Source organism: Phragmites australis, chromosome 12 (genome assembly GCF_958298935.1).
Source record: "Phragmites australis chromosome 12, lpPhrAust1.1, whole genome shotgun sequence".
NCBI lineage: Eukaryota > Viridiplantae > Streptophyta > Magnoliopsida > Poales > Poaceae > Phragmites > Phragmites australis.
In genome coordinates this window covers 1,894,383-1,913,058 of record NC_084932.1, presented here as the reverse complement: position 1 = coordinate 1,913,058, position 18,676 = coordinate 1,894,383, and the positions used below count along the sequence as shown (strand labels likewise).

General features: G+C 45.5%; 3 protein-coding genes across 4 annotated transcripts; all 3 read left to right on the top strand.

Annotated features, from left to right (window-relative positions):
• Positions 1-839: 839 nt before the first annotated feature.
• Positions 840-3,487, top strand: LOC133886064 (uncharacterized). Its single transcript, XM_062325796.1, has 3 exons — positions 840-1,324; positions 1,658-1,843; positions 3,236-3,487. The coding sequence occupies exons 1-2, from the start codon at positions 935-937 to the stop codon at positions 1,826-1,828; spliced, it is 561 nt and encodes a 186-aa protein (XP_062181780.1). The 5' UTR covers positions 840-934; the 3' UTR covers positions 1,829-1,843; positions 3,236-3,487.
• Positions 3,488-4,360: 873 nt separating this feature from the next.
• On the top strand, positions 4,361-7,480 carry LOC133886212 (leucine-rich repeat receptor-like protein kinase PXC1). Of its 2 annotated transcripts, none has more exons than XM_062325941.1 (3): positions 4,361-4,500; positions 4,638-6,489; positions 6,609-7,480. In XM_062325941.1, the coding sequence occupies exons 2-3, from the start codon at positions 4,800-4,802 to the stop codon at positions 7,307-7,309; spliced, it is 2,391 nt and encodes a 796-aa protein (XP_062181925.1). In that variant the 5' UTR covers positions 4,361-4,500; positions 4,638-4,799; the 3' UTR covers positions 7,310-7,480. The 2 variants fall into 2 exon arrangements, with proteins under 2 accessions (XP_062181925.1, XP_062181924.1); XM_062325940.1 differs by having other exon boundaries at positions 4,599-6,489.
• A 2,298-nt stretch (positions 7,481-9,778) lies between these two features.
• LOC133886856 (pyruvate kinase 1, cytosolic-like) lies at positions 9,779-15,334 on the top strand. The gene is made up of 16 exons (XM_062326745.1): positions 9,779-10,053; positions 10,174-10,270; positions 10,372-10,469; positions 10,612-10,767; positions 11,125-11,202; positions 11,346-11,477; positions 11,669-11,749; positions 11,967-12,038; positions 12,121-12,210; positions 12,686-12,830; positions 12,953-13,041; positions 13,181-13,276; positions 13,407-13,474; positions 13,558-13,657; positions 14,188-14,247; positions 14,962-15,334. Exons 1-16 carry the CDS (start codon positions 9,985-9,987, stop codon positions 15,112-15,114), a joined length of 1,584 nt encoding a protein of 527 aa, XP_062182729.1. The 5' UTR covers positions 9,779-9,984; the 3' UTR covers positions 15,115-15,334.
• Positions 15,335-18,676: the final 3,342 nt, after the last annotated feature.

Here is an 18,676-nt window from a genome sequence, read left to right as displayed (position 1 = left end):
AACAAAAGTATGTTGTAGAGGATTCTATAATTTACCTCTAAAAAAAATTCAACTCAAATAATAACTTGTACTATAAGAAATAAAAAAAGATAAATTTTATTATAGATAAATTTTATTATAGCGTATAATAAATTTTATTATAGCGTATAATAAAATTTATCTTTTTTTATTTCTCATTGTAAAAATCATTGTTTTGTCTGATTTTTTCAGAGCTAGATCGTAGTATCCCTACGATATACATATTTTTTATAACTATTTCAATATTGTTTCAAATTTTGAGAGTAATATAACACGATATTTTGATTTTTTAAAGTGTCGCCTGTTGAATGGGTAATATTTTAGTGTCACCCATCCAACAGGTAACAGTAGTCTATATATACAATATTTTAAAATAATAGTGTATTTTTGCAAATATAAAAAAAGAAAAATATAAAGAGAAAAAGAAAATTCGTCTAGAAAAGCCATCTCTATGTCTCTAACAGGCCAGGGTTGTGCATCAGCGTTAGGTCCAAAATTAACCGCTTCTTTGCTCAAATCTAGTTCAGATCATCTGAAGTAGCCTGGACTGTAATGTCAACGGCGAGAACAGAAATAAGTAGGCCGAGGATCATGAGACGACATGTAACAGGCCTATCCACCGTGGTAGCCACGTAGATCTATCGCTTGTTAGAAGTGTGATATGTTTCTATAGCTCATCCAACGGGCAGCATGGGTATAGATTTGTAAAATTTTAAAGCGGACGTATATATTTGTAATTTTTTATTTAAAAATGTAAAAATTAAAAAATCTTCTATTTCAGATCATCTGAAGTGGGCCGGGCTGAACCTCGGGGAAAGCCGCAAAGCGAGCCCGCCGCAGGAGGGTTTTATTCTCTCGAGTTGCTCCACTCCGGCAGCTTCAGCCGCCGCCGATCTGTCCTCCGTTTGCGGCAGCGATGGCGCTCTCCTCCTCCTGCTCGCACCACCTCCTCCGCCCCCTCCTCCGCGGCTTCCACGCCTCCAGGCAGGCCCTTGCGCGAGCGGAGCCGCACGAGTTCTCCAAGCCCAGCGGCTACCTGGGCAGCTGGGAGCCCGCGGGCGAGCCCCGGGAGGCGTGGGCGCGGCTGGAGCGGCTGCGCAAGGGGTACGCGCGCGACGTGCGGGGGCTGCGGCGGCAGTACGCCTACGAGGTGCAGCTCCTGGAAGCCGAGCGGCAGCGCAAGGCCGAGGCCCGCGCCGAGGCCGCCCGTGTCGCCAACGAGGAGCGCAAGGCCGCCAAGGCCGCCGCCGCGCAGACGCGCGCGGCCGAGCGGCGCGCGTTCGAGCAAGACTTCCGCCAGGCCCTTGTAATTTCTCGTTCCTTTCTCTTTCCCCTTCCCTCTCCTGCACATCGGTCTCCTACTCATTACCCTGTTCACCATTGCACACGACCTGTTTGATGATTTGCCTCGTCCGTTCGGACTTCTTAGAATTAGATTGCGAGTCTTACCATTACGTAAGTTGCCATATCAGTTTCGGTTTAAGTGGGCATCTTAGTTAGTACTAATTCATAGAACTGCCTGTTTCAGCCATGTTAGTTTCAGTTTAGAAGCATGCGTAATAACAGCATCTTTATGCACCATTAGCACTCAACTGTAAAGCTAATTGAGACATTGTAACTGAGATGAGATAACGTGCAGATGAAAGAAAGAGTTGAGAAGCTGGAGAGCTGGAGGAAAAAGGAGAAGCTCAAGGAGCAGAAGAAGGCAGAGCACAAGGAGCTCCTGCGCAAGAAGAGCAGTATGTGGGTTGCTGAGGGTAAACTGGAAGAGAAAATACTCGAGGCTATCGTGCATACTACACCCCTTTGAGGCTGATGCTGTGAGGTTAGTTGGAGTTTTACTGATCTGGCATTTCAACTCAATCTAACATTATGAATAAGTTGGCACCACGCTAAAATTTATTAGAATCCTTTCTATGTTTTGCTTTTAAGAAATGTTTTAGGAACAGAAAATTGTAGAGCGTAGCAGGTTACGAGACTGTACTATATTTCACATACTAGTGCCTTTTGTGCCTTGGGGTGTCAAAAAATGTATTCAAATAGGCAAATTAAATAGATGAGGTGCTTATACATACTTGTGGTATTCATTATACTGTTTTAAATGAGAGGCTAAAATGTTGTTCCTGTTCATCTCCAGAGACCATATAATATGTATTAAAGGCTATGAGCTCCTTATAACCTTGAACTATTGTCTTGGAGTCCTATGGTTCCAAGTTCCAAATAGGTGTAATGTGACTTTAGATTTTGTGCACTACAAAATTGCAGCTCCACACTAAAGGCACAACTTGCTGCAAAATACTAGCATGACTTATGAAGTTCAGAAGATCCATACTTCACAAGTATCAATGTTTAGATAGAGCCATCATGTATACAATAAAAAGGCCAAGGAACTTTTGCATACATGGACAACTCTTCCATATGAATCTTTGCACCATACCCTAGTCACGAGATCCCCGAAGAAAATGGCTCAATTAGTGAGGTGTAGTAGGCACACCAATTAGGTAACAGTATGAACCCTTCTGATATTCACAAATAAAGCCTTATTCCATCATTGTCATTGGTAAGGAAATAATAGATTATGCATAACTGGAGGGTTTGCGATGGCCAATAGCTCAGGCCCTTCAACTGTAGATTGCATGCCCAGAAGAAAAAAAAAAGTGTACAACCTAGCAGATTTTGACGTATCAGAAAAGTCAGCAACTTATGTGAGATATCTTAGTTCGCAGCCAAAGGCATGCAATATGGTTGGAGTTCAGATTGTTCAGTGTTGCAATGGTGGCCTTGGAGTATATATTTTGTATGTCCCAAGTATTTTGAGGCATTAAGCATGCATAGCCCTGAAACATATAGACTGTTGTCCGGAACTGATTTTGATGCCCCACAGAATTACACTAGTACACTGCACGACATTGAATTGTCTAAACCGTCTAATTTTCTTTTTGGTATCCTTAGTTCCTTACTAATGCACAATCACAGTTCCCTACCTTGCTTTTGTTTCAAATGGAAGACTTAAAATACCTACGAATGTCCCAAAAGTAAATGCGAGCTATTGCAGTCAGCAATTAACTTGGTAGTATACACATTGGTTTTCGCTTATGAGCATTTCGTTTTTGTGATCTTTTACTGCTCAAAATGCTATTGATGTTCTTGAGTTGAACTCTGTCCGCCACCAATTTCTTTCAGATACTAATGGGCATTAATGTTTTCTATGGCGCAGGAAATTTGCTAATGATGTAGTGGTGGACATTTGGAATCTTTACAGTTATTCCCTCTGAGAACTACCTTGTACTCCAGTCAGCAATAAAAACATATTTTGCAAATCAGCTTTGTGTTATGTATTAATTGTTAGTCTGGATTCACATCAATTTTCTTTTGAGGTTTTGGAATTGACGTTGTCAAATAGAGAGACATAGCTCTCCCTAAACTATTGAATTCTACGCAGATGAAATTATAGCAGGTGATACTCTAAGCGCGCGTCCTGACTGTCTGTCTAGTGCAACATTCGATAAATTCCTTGGTAAACGAGGCTCATCATGGAAAACTACTCATGATTTTGCAATTGCATGTTACATTTGTTTTGTCATCTCAACTAGTTAGTGGCAGGAATTGGATGAACAAGTAAGCAGCTGATTATTTGCCTCTGCCTTGAAATATTTGTCTCTTGTTTTACCAAATTGTTTCATGTTGAAACACCGTGGGCATGTTTGGATCCTTTGCCCTCTCTCGCCTTGTGTACTAGGCAATATGTCATATGGGTGTGTTTGGTTGCTTGATTGCTTGCGGAGAATGTCGTTTGATTGCTTGTATGTGTTGTTATTTTCTGCATGTGTAGATGTAATTATATAGTGAGTCTAATACGGTGAATATATTGCATCTGTTACAGTGTTGTAATGGACTTACTCGTTAGTCTCAAGTGCAGGATTATTATATCTGTTTATACAGATAATCAAACATATTCACTTGTTCATTGCATTCGTAGGTGTAAGATCATTACACCCACTTTTTTCAGAGTCACTCTATTCGCTCAGTCTATTTTTACTCGTTCAAAATATACACTGCAGCTTAAAAAACTCGTATGAACAAACATACTCAAATGCTGAAAGCAAATTCTATAGAACCAGTCCTATAAAAGACCATCTCTTATGTGATGACATGTTCGCTTTTTCTATCCATTTTAGTTCAGTCATTAAATCACGAGATAGATGACATAAATAAGATCTTATATTTAGTTCAGTTATTGAATCACGAGATAGATAACATAAATAAGATGTCAGAAAAATCTTTCTAGATATAATTATAAAATTTGATTTCTACTATGCTTGCCTCACTGCAGTTAATTGCGGGGAGAAGAGGATGGCATGAGTACCGGAGAAGGCGAGCGTGAAAAGAAGCATAGGAAAGCAAAGGCGCCACATGATGCCTCCGGACCTTTCTCGTCACGCTGGCCAAGAGGACAATGATTTGGCCCTCTGTGTTCTTGTGGTAAGATGACTATCCTTTTTTGTGACTGGACTTAAAACCAAATTTAGGAAAAAATTAGAGATTTTACTGGAATGCTTTGCTTTGTTAACTGAACTCAGAGAGATTGTGTGTGACGTGTCTGCTGGCCTGTGTACCAGGGGGGCTATGAGGAAGACACAAACAGAGCAAAAGCGAAAAGTGGAAGCATCCAGTACTGACAACCTGACACTCTCCTACCGAAACAAAATAGTGGACTGAAGAGCTCACGGTCCAAAAACCAGTCTAATTCAAAAATCAAAGGTTGCACTTCTCTTGTTCCGATGCAGATTGATGGAGCAGTCAAGATCACTCATGTCTTTGATCGAGTGATTACTCTCTCTCTTCAATGCCGATCTTCTACTAGCACCAACCGAACTCGCAGTTGTACAGTGGCAATGGCTGTGCAGTTCTTGCTGCATTCCATGGCTTTCTTGGCGTGCCTGAGCTTGACAATGCCAGCGGCGGCGGCGGTGCCGCAGCCGGAGCCGGAGGTGAAGCCGAGCGACACAGACGCGCTCACCATCTTCCGCCACGGCGCCGACGCCCACGGCATCCTGGCCGCCAACTGGAGCACGGGCAACGCCTGCGCCGGCCGCTGGACCGGCGTCGGCTGCTCCGCCGACGGCCGCCGCGTCACCTCGCTCTCGCTCCCGTCGCTCGACCTGCGGGGCCCGCTCGACCCGCTCTCCCACCTCGGCGAGCTCCGCGCGCTCGACCTCCGCGGCAACCGCCTCAACGGCACGCTCGACACGCTCCTCCTCGGCGTCCCCAACCTAGTGCTGCTCTACCTCTCCCATAACGATCTCTCCGGCGCCATCCCGGACACCGTCGCGCGGCTAACCCACCTCATCCGCGTCGACCTCGCCGACAACAGCCTGGGCGGGCCCATTCCGGCGGCCGCGCTCGCCAACCTCACCGGCCTCCTCACGCTCAAGCTCCAGGACAACCTCCTCAACGGCCTCCTCCCCGACATCTCCGCCGCGTTCCCCCGCCTCGCCGAGTTCAACGCCTCCAACAACCAGCTCTCTGGCCGGGTGCCCGACGCCATGCGCGTCAAGTTCGGTCTCGCCTCCTTCTCCGGCAACGCTGGCCTCTGTGGAGCCGCGGCACCTCTGCCCCCATGTTCTTTCCTGCCGCGCGAGCCCGCTACGACGCCGCCTTCTTCCGTGCCTTCCTCGTCGTCGCAATCCGTGGTGCCGTCCAACCCGGCGGTGTCCTCGTCATCTTCCGTTGCTTCGTCTTCACCGGCATTGGCCACACCAGAGTCGCTCAGTGGGGCTGGCAAGGGGGGCTTGAGCACCGGCGCAATTGCAGGGATCGCCGTCGGCAATGCCCTGTTCTTTTTCGCTCTACTGTCACTGCTAGTAGCGTGTTGCTGCTGCAGCCAAGGCAACGGCCGCGGGCCGGCCAAGAAGAGGAAGAGAGCCGGCCGCGTTGGTCTGGAGGACGGAGACGGCGGCCTGTTCGGCCACATCAAGGGAGAGCAACCGGCTCGTCAGGGCAGCGCGGGCAGATGCAGCGACGGCGGCGACAGCGACGGGGCGCGCAGCAAGCTGGTGTTTTTCGGGGTGGACGGGGAGTGCGGCGAAGACGACGACGAAGACGGCGGAGGCAGCGATAGCAGCGCCGGGAGGAGGGCGAGCGGTGGCTTGACGTCGACGTCGCACCTGCAGGGGAGGAGGAGCAGGTTCCGGCTGGAGGAGCTGCTGCGCGCGTCGGCAGAGATGGTCGGCAGAGGCAGCCTGGGCACCGTGTACCGCGCGGTGCTCGGGGACGGGCGCATGGTCGCCGTGAAGCGGCTGCGCGACGCCAACCCCTGCGCGCGCGAGGAGTTCCACCGGTACATGGACCTCATCGGCCGCCTCCGCCACCCAAACCTCGTCCCCCTCAGGGCCTTCTACTACGCCAAGCAGGAGAAGCTCCTCATCCACGACTACTTCCCCAATGGCAACCTCCACGATCGTCTCCACGGTACCGTCTCCCCGTGATCTTTTCGTGTTTATCACTAGTCAGTCGCATAGCATTCTTGTTGCGTGATCGACCTGCAACTGACACGGATGTTCTTGCCATTGTCCCGTTCACTGATCCAGGACACCGGATGTCGGGAGAGTCGCCATTGGACTGGACGACCAGGGTGAGGCTGCTGCTTGGCGCGGCACGCGGGCTGGCATGCATCCACCGGGAGTACCGCATGTCCGGCATACCCCACGGCAACATCAAGTCCACCAACGTCCTGCTCGACAAGGACGGCGCCGCCCGCGTCGCGGACTTCGGCCTCGCGCTGCTACTCAGCCCCGCGCACGCCATCGCCCGTCTCGGAGGTTACATGGCTCCCGAGCAGTCGGACAGCAAGCGGCTCTCCCAGGAGGCCGACGTCTACAGCTTCGGCGTGCTCGTCCTGGAGGCGCTGACCGGCAAGGTGCCGGCGCAGCACCTGCAGCCGTTGCCTGACGCTGACACACAGAGAAGAGACAAGAAGAGCGCGACGGCGGTCAGCCTTCCGGAGTGGGTACGGTCCGTGGTGCGGGAGGAGTGGACGGCGGAGGTGTTCGACGTGGAGCTGCTCCGGTACAGGAACATCGAGGAGGAGATGGTGGCAATGCTGCACGTCGCGCTGGCGTGCGTCGCGCAGCAGCCGGAGCAGAGGCCCTCCATGGGCGACGTGGTGAGGATGATCGAGAGCGTGCCGGTGGATCAGTCGCCGCTGCCGGAAGAGGACAGGGATGTGTCAGTGACGTCGCCGTCCATCGGCATTACCACAGATGATGGAGATGGTCGTCTCAGCTACTAGTTCAGCGGACCAGTGGTCTCGGTTTGCACTTATTGGTCGATGTGCACTTTTCTAATTTTGTCGAAGTGATTGTATTTGTGATTTCTTTCCTTTTTTCTTTTGAGAATACAGAATTGCCCAGTATTGTGTGTTCGCTGGGTAAAAACCCTAATGATGTGGGTTTGCGCTGAATTATTTGTGTATGGGTCTAGGTGCGGATTTGTATCTAAATCTAATGGGCACGCATACACGGACATAAAAAAACTCACGCTCGCTCTATCTGCTCTAAGCGTCCGATATGTGTGCCTAAATACTTATATAGGCCAGCATACGTGTTTAAATAATTCTATGTTATTTTATTTCCACCTTATTCTTTGCAATTGGTTTTTTGCTACTCTAATTTTTTCAATTACAATTTGTAACCCGTACATATTTGAATAAATACTCTATATTCTCTAAACATGAGTACCATTGGATACACAATTTCTACCGAGGGTGACCATCGAAGACGCACAAGCTCGTAACTATCCTTCTTTCACCGAAATATGAAGGACCTCTTATATCATTGGTAGGCATACGGGCGTGAGTTTATTTCTTACCCATGGTAAGTAATGGATGTGAGCACATATTTAGAAATTAGCTAGTGGGTATGATTTATGTAGCCGCTACCGTAGGTTTTATGCCGGTATACGTGAAATATTGTCTATGTGAAATCAGCTACTAGCATAGTATTATTGGTCTAAACAAAATGTATAGTGCTATTATTATTTTGACAGACATGCTCGTGGAGCAATTGGGATCCTGAAGCATGGCGTCTTCGTTCCTTATGGTGACTGTTAACTTACAATTTTGGTTGACGATTAATAGTTGTATTTCTCCATGAACCTCCAGTTCATAGTCTTGCATAAACCTGGAAACAAGTAATTGAATACCGAAGAAGGTTGAGGGTTCTTTTGGAATATAGGAATTAAAAAATACAAGAATATGGTACAAATGTAGGTGAAAAACAGAGGAAATTTTCTAAGGTAGTCGTTTGCATGAGGGGCATGAAAAACACAGAATTGTTAGTGATGAAGTTTTAAGTCGAACAACATATCTCACTTAACTAAAATCTATTTTGAACAAAATCATCAATTAAGTAATCAATAGCATGCATTTGTTCATTTCATCAAATTAGGAAGTCACTGATTCCATCGACTTTGGGCCAGCAAATAGTACATGGGAATTGAAATATACATGACCATCGTCATTTTTTTTTTTGCAGCACTCTCATCCACTCGCTGTGTTCTTTTCTTTTTGGCCAGTTCTTTGTTCCTGTTCTTCTTGCCTAGTGGCTAATGAGGACGGTGATGATCGGTTTTGCCCTGTTCTTCTTCTCTGTTCTCTGGCTCTTCAGCGCTAATGACGACCTTCTTCCTCGTTCCTAAGCGAGGCGGTCGAAAAAATAACCTTCGAATTTGAAATTTTCCTTCACTTCTCCTGTGAGCCATTCCAACGAACCAAACAATGCTGCAGTGATTGAATCCATATGAGTTGAAATCCTGTGTTTTTCCTCGGTTCCAAAGGACCCTGAAAATGAATTCAAACGAGTGTTTGGCCACCAAAAGGCACGTTGACATTTGTTAGGCCTGTTTGAACGGAGAAACGTGTCGCTTTTCCAGTTGATAAACAATGCCCTGGAAGAAAGAACAGGAGGGAAAACGACGAGAAAAAAGGTCCATGGGACAGCAGGATCCGAAGAAAAAAAGTGAAGAAGTCGAAGCGACGTGAAACTGAAATTGAAACACAAGAGGACGAAAGCGTCGAACCCCAAAACAAAAATCGTCAGGCTCCCAACGCAGCTAGCTTCCTCGGGACCCTGCCCTGGCTTCACGGGTTTGGGCCGGTTCGTCGAGCCCAGCCCAGCCCAGACCAGCACAACAACACCGTGTGGCAGGCGAAAGCCCGAGACAGGTGGCCCATCGGCGTGTCAGCAGCCACCGTTTCGCAGCTTTGGAGACCTGGGCTTCTTTAAAGAAACACCGGGGCTAGAGCATCAGGGCATCTTCAATACATAGAGACGTTGCTTATTGTGCTTCTCTTATCTAAGACACGTTATAAAAAATTATAAATGACGAGACCGACGTAAGATTCGAGAAGTATATTTAGTTAGTATTATTTCTAACTATTGAAAATATACTTAAGTATATGTTAACCTGTAAAACTAGCACTGCGTATCATGTTATACACATATGAAATTAATTTAAGATGTAGTAAATATTAGATTTTTAAAAATACTCATGTGCGGTTGTAAAAAACACAATCACAACTAATCCCTTAATTCATAGGTGAGGAAATTAAAATTATTTTTGGAAAGAGGATCAGATCTAATTTTAGAGGTGATTAATTGATCAATTCGAATAAACGGGGAAGATGGTTTAAATCTATCTGACTCGTTATTTGATACGAGTACACCTGTACCCAAGTATAGATATAGATATTTGTTAGATATTTGCTGCGATCGAATAGTGATTAAGAGCGGAAAGGAGGGGGCGGAGCGCACTCGTCATTCGCATCCGTCGCGCTGTGCTTTTTTCCTTGGAGAGGAAGAAGAGGAGGAGCCTTCTTCAGCCGCCGCCGCCGCCGCTTCTGTTGCTCCTCGCCCCGTCTCCGCGCCGCCTCCCTGCCGGTCTGATCAGAAGCGAGAGCGAGGCAGGATGCATTCGACGAATCTGCTGCTCGAGGAGCCCATCAGGATGGCCTCCATCCTCGAGCCCTCCAAGGCCGTGAGCATCCTTCTGTGTTACCTTGTTCATATTTATCGTTGATTCGAGTGAGATCGACGAACCCTAGCTTAACTGATTGTTCCGTCGTTGATTTGGCGATGAATCCTGTGAAAAAATCAGAGCTTTTTCCCGGCCATGACCAAGATCGTGGGGACGCTAGGGCCCAAGTCGCGCTCCGTCGACACCATCTCCGCCTGCCTCAAGGCCGGCATGTCCGGTAATTACTGTCTATCTCAATGGCATCTCAGCTTCCTCTTCCTGGTACAACTGAACCTGATTTTTTTTTTCGTTTCTGTTGTAATTTTGGCGCTCTCGCAGTTGCGCGGGTCGATTTCTCCTGGGGGGACGCCGCATACCACCAGGAGACGCTCGAGAACCTCAAGCTCGCCATCAAGTCCACCAAGAAGCTATGCGCTGTAAGTGTCTCTCTCTAGATTGCATCATTCTTAACTAGTTGGTGGCATAAGTGTGAACCAATTTAATGCTAGTATGCTACCGATGAGATTTCTCTTGTGTGGCGAGCTTGACAGTTGGATACTTGGATCCTTTTTTGGGCAGGTCATGCTTGATACCGTGGGCCCGGAGTTACAGGTGGTGAACAAGAGAGAAACCCCAATTTCCCTCGAAGAGAATGGGACTGTTGTTCTGACGCCTCATCTGGGGCAAGAAGCCTCCTCCAACTTGTTGCCCATTAACTTCTCTGGACTCGCCAAGGTAACAACTTTGATGTTATTTTTCTCAGGAGTGCTTCACGTACGACTGGTTTGTACGTCTGAGTTACAACCAAGTAACGCTGCTAGCCAAGTTTTGCTGCTGCCCCACGCTCGCTGGTTCTGGTCGTAACCTGGTCACCTGGTTGTAGGAACCAGTCGTACGCATAGCAGGATTCGTTTCTCTCTTCTTAATATCTTACATTATATTTACTTGAATGCAAGCAAATGCAACTGCAAGTAGATCACTCCCCGGCTAGCTACAATAGAATTTTTGTTTTTGGCATTGTGTCACCGTTGTGTTCAAAATTTAGTCATGTTTCCACATAGAGGTGAAAAAGATCCCCTTTGTTCCTTGCAGGTGGTGAAGCCTGGTGTCTCAATATTTGTTGGGCAATACTTGTTCACTGGTAGCGAGACTACTTCGGTTTGGTTGGAGGTAAAACAGTCTTTGGCATGCTGCGTCCTGCATTTCTTTTCTTTCTGTTCGTGAGGCATTTCTGATATTTCATATGCCTGCTATTAGAATTTGGTTCGCTCTCTGCATTTTCTGACGCCAAAACTCTTATCTGCCTGCTATAGGTTTCTGAAATTAAAGGAGACGATGTGGTTTGTGCGATAAAAAACACAGCTACCCTTGCTGGGTCACTGTTCACGTTGCATTGCTCCCAGATACATATTGACTTACCCACACTATCTGATGAGGACAAGGATGTATGAAACTCCTCCCAAAACATTTATTTTTTGTGTAATTATCGCTTTGTTACCTTTCCCTTTCTTCCAGAATTTCATGTTTAACATTAGGAAAATGAAACATTTGGGTCAGAAACTAGAATTTTTGTTTAGTTGCAGCACTGCCCTTTCCTCTAGCCACCCTAAGACTTACTTGCATACATTGTTTTCAGGTTATCAGAAAATGGGGCACTCCAAACAAAATCGACTTCCTCTCTCTATCTTACACAAGGCATGCAGAAGATGTGCGGCAGGTAAGCAACTCTATATTATGGATTCATTATAAGTTAATTCAAAATTCCTCTTTAGATGTTGTGTTTTGAAGTAACATTTATGTTTCTGTTGCTTCACAGTTGTTATATTCATTGAAAAGATTGCATTACTATATTAAATATAATATCTCCTGTTTGTTTGCATTTTGTAATTGAGAAAAATGTTCTCAACAGTGCTAATATTTTCCTTTCAATACAGGCACGGGAGTTCCTCTCAACGTTAGGTGATCTTAGCCAAACTCAGATTTTTGCCAAGATTGAGAATGTTGAGGTACTTTTCAAGATACTTCTTTCACATTATTAGCCAATTTATTTTGTTTTATACCACCTACCCACTTCCTATTGCTTCGCAGGGCTTGAACCATTTTGATGAAATACTGGGAGAGGCAGATGGTATCATTTTGTCAAGAGGAAACTTGGGAATTGATCTTCCACCTGAAAAGGTTGGCTATCTCGATTAGTTTTCTAGAAGCTCAGAAGGCCTCACTTAATTTTGACTTCTATTTTTTATGAAACTTAGTATTGAGTTTCATGCACCAACCTATTCATCTAAAAGCTTAAGCCTTAGAAGCAAGGTGTGGCAGTATAGGTCAATACTACCCCTCATATTCGGGCTCCACCAGACCTATGACGTAGACAGTGGACTTGAGTGGGTCACAATGATTTTTTCTTAAAATTGCATCAGCCAGATCTTGAACTTAAGACCTATGACTTTGATGCCAGATTCAGTTTCATGCACCCACCAGTTTGGCCAAAATCTTAAGCTGTTAAGGGAAGATAGACAATATACATAAACTTAGTGACAGAGCCTGAAACATTTTATCCTTAATTGATTTGTTTCCATTTTAAGGTGAGATAATTGCCCCTGCTTTTGGACTAGTTTATTTGGTATTTGATCTTTACCTCTCAATATTGCAGGTCTTTCTATTTCAAAAGTCTGCTCTTCACAAGTGCAATATGGCTGGAAAGCCTGCTGTTGTTACTCGTGTGGTGGACAGTATGACTGACAACCTCAGGCCTACTCGTGCAGAGGCAACCGATGTGGCAAATGCAGTACTTGATGGTAAGTTGTTGACACTATGTATTACTTTTTAAAAATCTTCTGTAGGCTTGGGCTTCTTAGTGCACTCTAATGAGATTATTATAAAAAGTTCAATCATGAATCTCAATTCCTTTTTCTTTTAGGGAGTGATGCCATTCTCCTTGGTGCTGAGACTCTCCGTGGTTTATATCCAGTTGAGACTATTTCAACAGTGGGCAGAATTTGTTCTGAGGTTAAGTTTCTTACTAGTTCTGTGATTCTTGATGAAGATCTGTATGTTCAACAAGTATCTTTATATCATTGTAAATTTGCTGCCTGCTTTTTCACTCTGCATCTGTCTTAGCGGCATGTGTTCATCAATTGTTGTGCAGGCTGAGAAGGTCTTTAACCAGGATTTATACTTCAAGCGAACTGTGAAATATGTGGGAGAGCCCATGACCCATTTGGAGTCTATTGCTTCCTCTGCGGTACGAGCTTCTAAACTTTGTTTACTGTTCACATGGAAAACATTTTTCTTTCTTTCATCGATGTAGTATCACAAAGTCTTCAATAAACATGTATTTCTTAGTCTGAAATAGTTCCATACCTATTTTATAGGTACGAGCTGCTATCAAAGTTAAGGCTTCAGTCATCATTTGCTTTACATCTTCTGGAAGGGCTGCAAGGTATAAATGAATATAGCTTGTATAGGATGTAGTTTGGTGGAACACTGGAAATTAGTCCCATGCATTATTTGTATGATATGCAGGTTAATCGCCAAGTACAGGCCCAGCATGCCTGTTCTATCTGTTGTTATTCCTCGTCTAAAAACAAACCAACTGAGGTGGAGTTTCACTGGTGCATTTGAGGTACGTGAACAACCTTTTTCTTCTATGTTTGCAATCTTTCTCAGTACATATTTTCTAGTTGCGTGTGTGGGTTATATCTCACATTAGCATGGTGATAATCTATTTGTAAAGGGCATCAATGGGCTTATGAAGTTTTTCTTATTTTCATCTAGCATTTAGCCATACAAGTTATAGCATTGTGCAACTCAAAACATAGTAGCAGTATATCAGTAGTTCAGTACGTGTCATGGGAATACGGGATACTAGGAAAAGTCTGTGTACTTAGTCATTAACATTTCCAGCTTCCCCTTTTCTAGAAGTTGTTCTAATAGATATTGGTCTTTTATTTCCCTTGGTACTTAGTTCCTATGCTATTCTAGTGGATTTTTGCTCAATACAGCATATGTGGCATCTTCCTTACCAACTGGATGCTTGTCTTTATTTGCATTGTTTTTCAATTGAAAACATCAGGGAAGAGCCTTGGCATGTGCCATGTGCTGATATTTTGTACTATTGTATTTGTAACTCATATTTGTTGTATGGTATTGCAGGCAAGACAATCACTCATAGTTAGAGGCCTCTTTCCTATGCTTGCTGATCCACGGCATCCGGTATGTTAACATATCCTCTTGTTAGTTCAGGAGTAAAAAATATATATGTATGCTCACATACTGGGTAGATTTTTTGACTCGCCAAACACATGAAACCCTATCATTGGGGAGGGAGGAATTTTTACATATTTCTGATGCGTAGCCCATATGTGAGAGTGAAATCAACATCCTTGCATTCTTCAAGGAGACAAGGAGTAGCACTGTTTCAGTTCTATTGTCATAAGATGTCTTAGAAAAAATGAATGTTTTTCAGTACGTAGTATGAGGCTACTAGCATTCTACAGGTATCAACCTATATTAATACCAGATTCTAATGTTCTCACTTCCATCAAGTTCGGATTTATATGGTAAATGGTTTGAATGCAAGAGCATTAGAATGCAGTTCAGTTCTGAACAGTTTGCAAGGTCTCATAAGCATGGTTAACCAAAACATAATTTCAAATTTCGTTGGCTGGCTGGTTTATTGAGCCTATATACTATATGTGCAATAATGCAGTTTATTGTGGGATTGAAGTGGTTATCCTACAGCTTGTGATTGGCAGCTTAGTTTCTGATTGTGTCTCGATTCATGAGCAGATATTAAGATTTTCTTCATTCTGAATGGTTTGGGTATTTGCATTGCGAGAGTTGCTCAATTGCTTTAGACCTAACTAATGAATGTTACTCAGATTGTCCGGTGAACTTGTACTGATCTGAGTTCACTTTGTCTTTCAGGCTGAATCTACCAGCTCGACAAATGAGTCAGTTTTGAAGGTTGCTCTTGACCACGGCAAAGCTTCCGGTGTGATCAAGTCCCATGATCGCGTTGTTGTTTGCCAGAAAATGGGAGATTCCTCGGTTGTGAAGATCATTGAGCTGGACGATTAGACTAGGCCAAAACTTGTTGGCTATGCATAATCCTATAGCTTGCTAAATGAGCAGTTTTTCCTATGATGTGATCATAGGATTTGCTTTCAAATTTGAAACTGCCACGATGCAGTTTGGTCAGATTTTACTGCAGTGTACCACTTAAACGGGCTGGTGGAATAATGAAATCGTACTGTACCCTCGCGCCTTCTATTCTTGACCTGAGATTATTTTCCTTTCACCTGTTCGTTTTGCTGCTCGTCATGTCTGTTTCTGATCAATCTAATTGCAAGTAAGGCTATCGATATCACGATCCTTTCACCATCCGATACTATACTTGCATTTATCTACGATCTACCATTCCGTTCTTGATTCGTACGCAGGATCTTGATCAGATACTAATAGTAGCATATAATCAGGTGCAGAATCTGTTCTTCTATGTGACCAGTGGCCAACGTTGAGCCGAGCTTCTATTAACGACTGACAGGATCGAGCTGTGATATTGCAACTCAATCGAAGTGATCCAGAAACACGATGCATAGCTGAGAAATACCTGATCTAGCAAAACTCGACATATCCTACTAGGCCTGCTATGCTGGTGCCATTTATCAGGCACTATGGAAAGAATGGTGAAAACACTGCATGGAGAAATATAAATCTGTGCAATCGATCACGGTGGTTTAGTTTTCGTTTTTTTTTTTCATGCTTTAATTTTCTTTTTCAGCAATTTTTCAGAGTAGGTGATTTCTTATGTCTAAAGGAGGAACTATATACATATTAAAGCATTACAAACAAAGTATGCTTCGGTATTTTTTGGGGATTGAGGTGGCTTCCAATTCCAGTGGTATCGGTCTTGCTCAGACTGTTTTGAGTGCCGAGTCGCCGGCAGAGGAGGGCGTGGGCCGCCGGTGCCGAGCCGCCGGCCGTGGAGGCCGCGGGCCGCCGAGGAGGTGCACGGACTGCTGGTGCCGAACCGCCGGCAGAGGAGGTGCGCGGTCGCTGGCCGAGGGGGTGCACCGCCCCCTCCCCCCTCGCACACGCCCGGGCGCGTTTAGACGCCCTCGGAGGGGAGGCCGGAGGCCACAAGGGCCCATGACCCCGGGCGAAGGTCCGGACGGCGGTTGGCCGCCGCTGTTGCGAAGCGGCGGAGGGTGCGACGGGCTGGTGCAGTGGGAACAACCACGATGGAGCCATCGGCTCGGATGGGCAGTGCGGCGGCCATGGAGATACCAGTGGATGAGTCGTCGGAGAGATCATCCTCGACTTCAAAACTGGAATCAATGAAGGTTGGTGTGACGGAAGATGACTCGGCTGGCAAATTGAGGTTGATGCCCCGGGAAGAAGAGGCTGGACTGTAGTCCAACATTGCTCCCGGGAGGCTTCTGCCGCGACAGACCCAAAAGATCCAATTGCGACGGTGGATCTCCGGAGTCGGTTCTGCCACCGCAGGAGAGGGAGCTGCGTTGGCCATGTCGGTGAAGGTGCCAGTGGGTGGCACTGGAATAGAGGTAGACAGCGGAGTGTACTCTGGAGAGTACAACACGCGCTCCTCCGAATCCTCCTCTTCCTCCTCAGACGTCACCGCCGGTGTGCTGTTGAAGAAAGGTGCAGCGCCGCTGCGCGCTGCCATTGTGGGTGGTGGGCCGACGGGAACAGTGGCTACGAGAGTCACTGCAGGGGCTACTGGAGCCCTTGGAGGACCATGGCGGTGGCCACGACGGCGATGACCACGTGTACGAGTGTGGCGACGGCAACAAGCACGTGGTTGGCCGAGCGGTGAGATGTGCCGGAGAACCGCTGCCTCCAAATTCATCAGACAACGAAGAACTTCTCCAGTGGTGGATGAAGGTGAAGCCATCTATTTCTTTACCTTTTGTGTTTGGGAGAGAGCTACGAGTCCTCTGGTGCCTGTGGTGGCCGATTGGCCCTTGGTTCTTCTTCTATGATGTTGGCTCTCAGTGATTGCTCAGTGGTTGAATCTATGTATGTTGATAACGTGTTTTGAGTAGAGTTGCAAAGTAACAGTAGATTGAGAGAATCAGAACTGTCTTTTGTGATTGATGATTTTACATATATATATATATATATATATGTTTAAAGGACATAAACATGTCCATTCAGTACTGAATGGGTGCCCTTTGGATGATAACTGAAAGGCAGTTAGCATTGCTAATGATATTTGATCACATGCACAATGCAAGAGGTGTCTGTTTGTAATACAGACGAAGTATGCTTTGGACCTTCTTCGTGGCACTCCCATAGAGAATTGCAAGCCCGTCTCAACCCCCATGGTTGTTCACGAGAAGTTGTCTCGAGCCTCAGGGCAAGTACTTGGTGATGAGGATTCTTTCCAGTATCGCAGTACTGTTGGCACAAGGCCTTAGCCAGTGGCACAGCTGAAGCCACTTGGATGCAGTCGCTGTTAAAAACAGTTGCATGCTCCTCAGCCAAGGGCATCGGTCTTATGGTGTGATAATCTCGGAGCCACTTATCTTACCGTGAACCCTGTGTTTTATGCTCGGACTAAGAACATAGAGGCCGACTTCCATTTTGTAAGAGGAAAGGCGGCACTTGGTGCACTCCAAGTTGGTTTCATCGCCTTCGGCAAGGCACTCTACTGAACTTGGTGGGATTTGAAGTGATTATCCTACAGCTTGCGCTTAGCAGCTTAGGCACTGATAGCGTCTCAGTCCCAAGAACAGTTGTTATGTTTTTGTTCGTCTTAAATGCTTTTGGGCATTTCTGTTGTGTGTTGTGAATTGATCGACTGCTCTTGACATTACTGATGAATGTTACTCGAATTGTCCGATGACTTGGTATAAATCTGTCTGAATGTTTTCTTCCAGGCTGAATCTAGCAGCGCAACAAATGAGTCGGTTTTGAAGATTGCTGCTCTTCACCACCTATAACTATAAGCTTCCCGTGCAGTCAAGTCCCCTCATCGTTCGTGTTGTTTGTCAGAAAGTGGGAGATTCTTTGGTTGTAAAGATCATTGAGCTGGAGTAGACAAGTATCCTGCGCTCATCCAGTGGCAGATTTAGAATCACCAATTATGAGCCAGATTTTTTACTAGGCCGAAACTTGTTAATCCTCTAGCTTGCAGAATGAGCATTTTTTTTCTATAAACTGGGAGATTCCTCGGTTGTAAAGATCATTGGATTTGCTAATCAATTACGAAGTAGTTAGGGATTAGCTGCAGTGTAGCACTTAAACGAGCAGATGGAAGAATGAAATCGGTATTGTAACCTTGCTATGGGTGTGTTATCCTGTATTCCTATTCTTCATTCATCTGTTTATTTTGGAACAGACATTAGGTCAATTTATTTGAGATCAAGGTTATCAATATCTCGATCTGCATTTGTGGTCCTATACTTCAGCAGATGCATAAGCCTATGTTCTACCATCTTGACCAGGAAATACTGTAACACCATATGGTCAGGTATACTGGTGTAGTATTTCTGTTCTTCTCCAGGTGACGATCAAGGGTGAGCTGAACCTGTATTGTGTGTAAAATACAACTTAGTCCCACAACAATCCACAATACTTTGCAGAGACACCTGGTTAGCAAATAAGTCACGGCGTA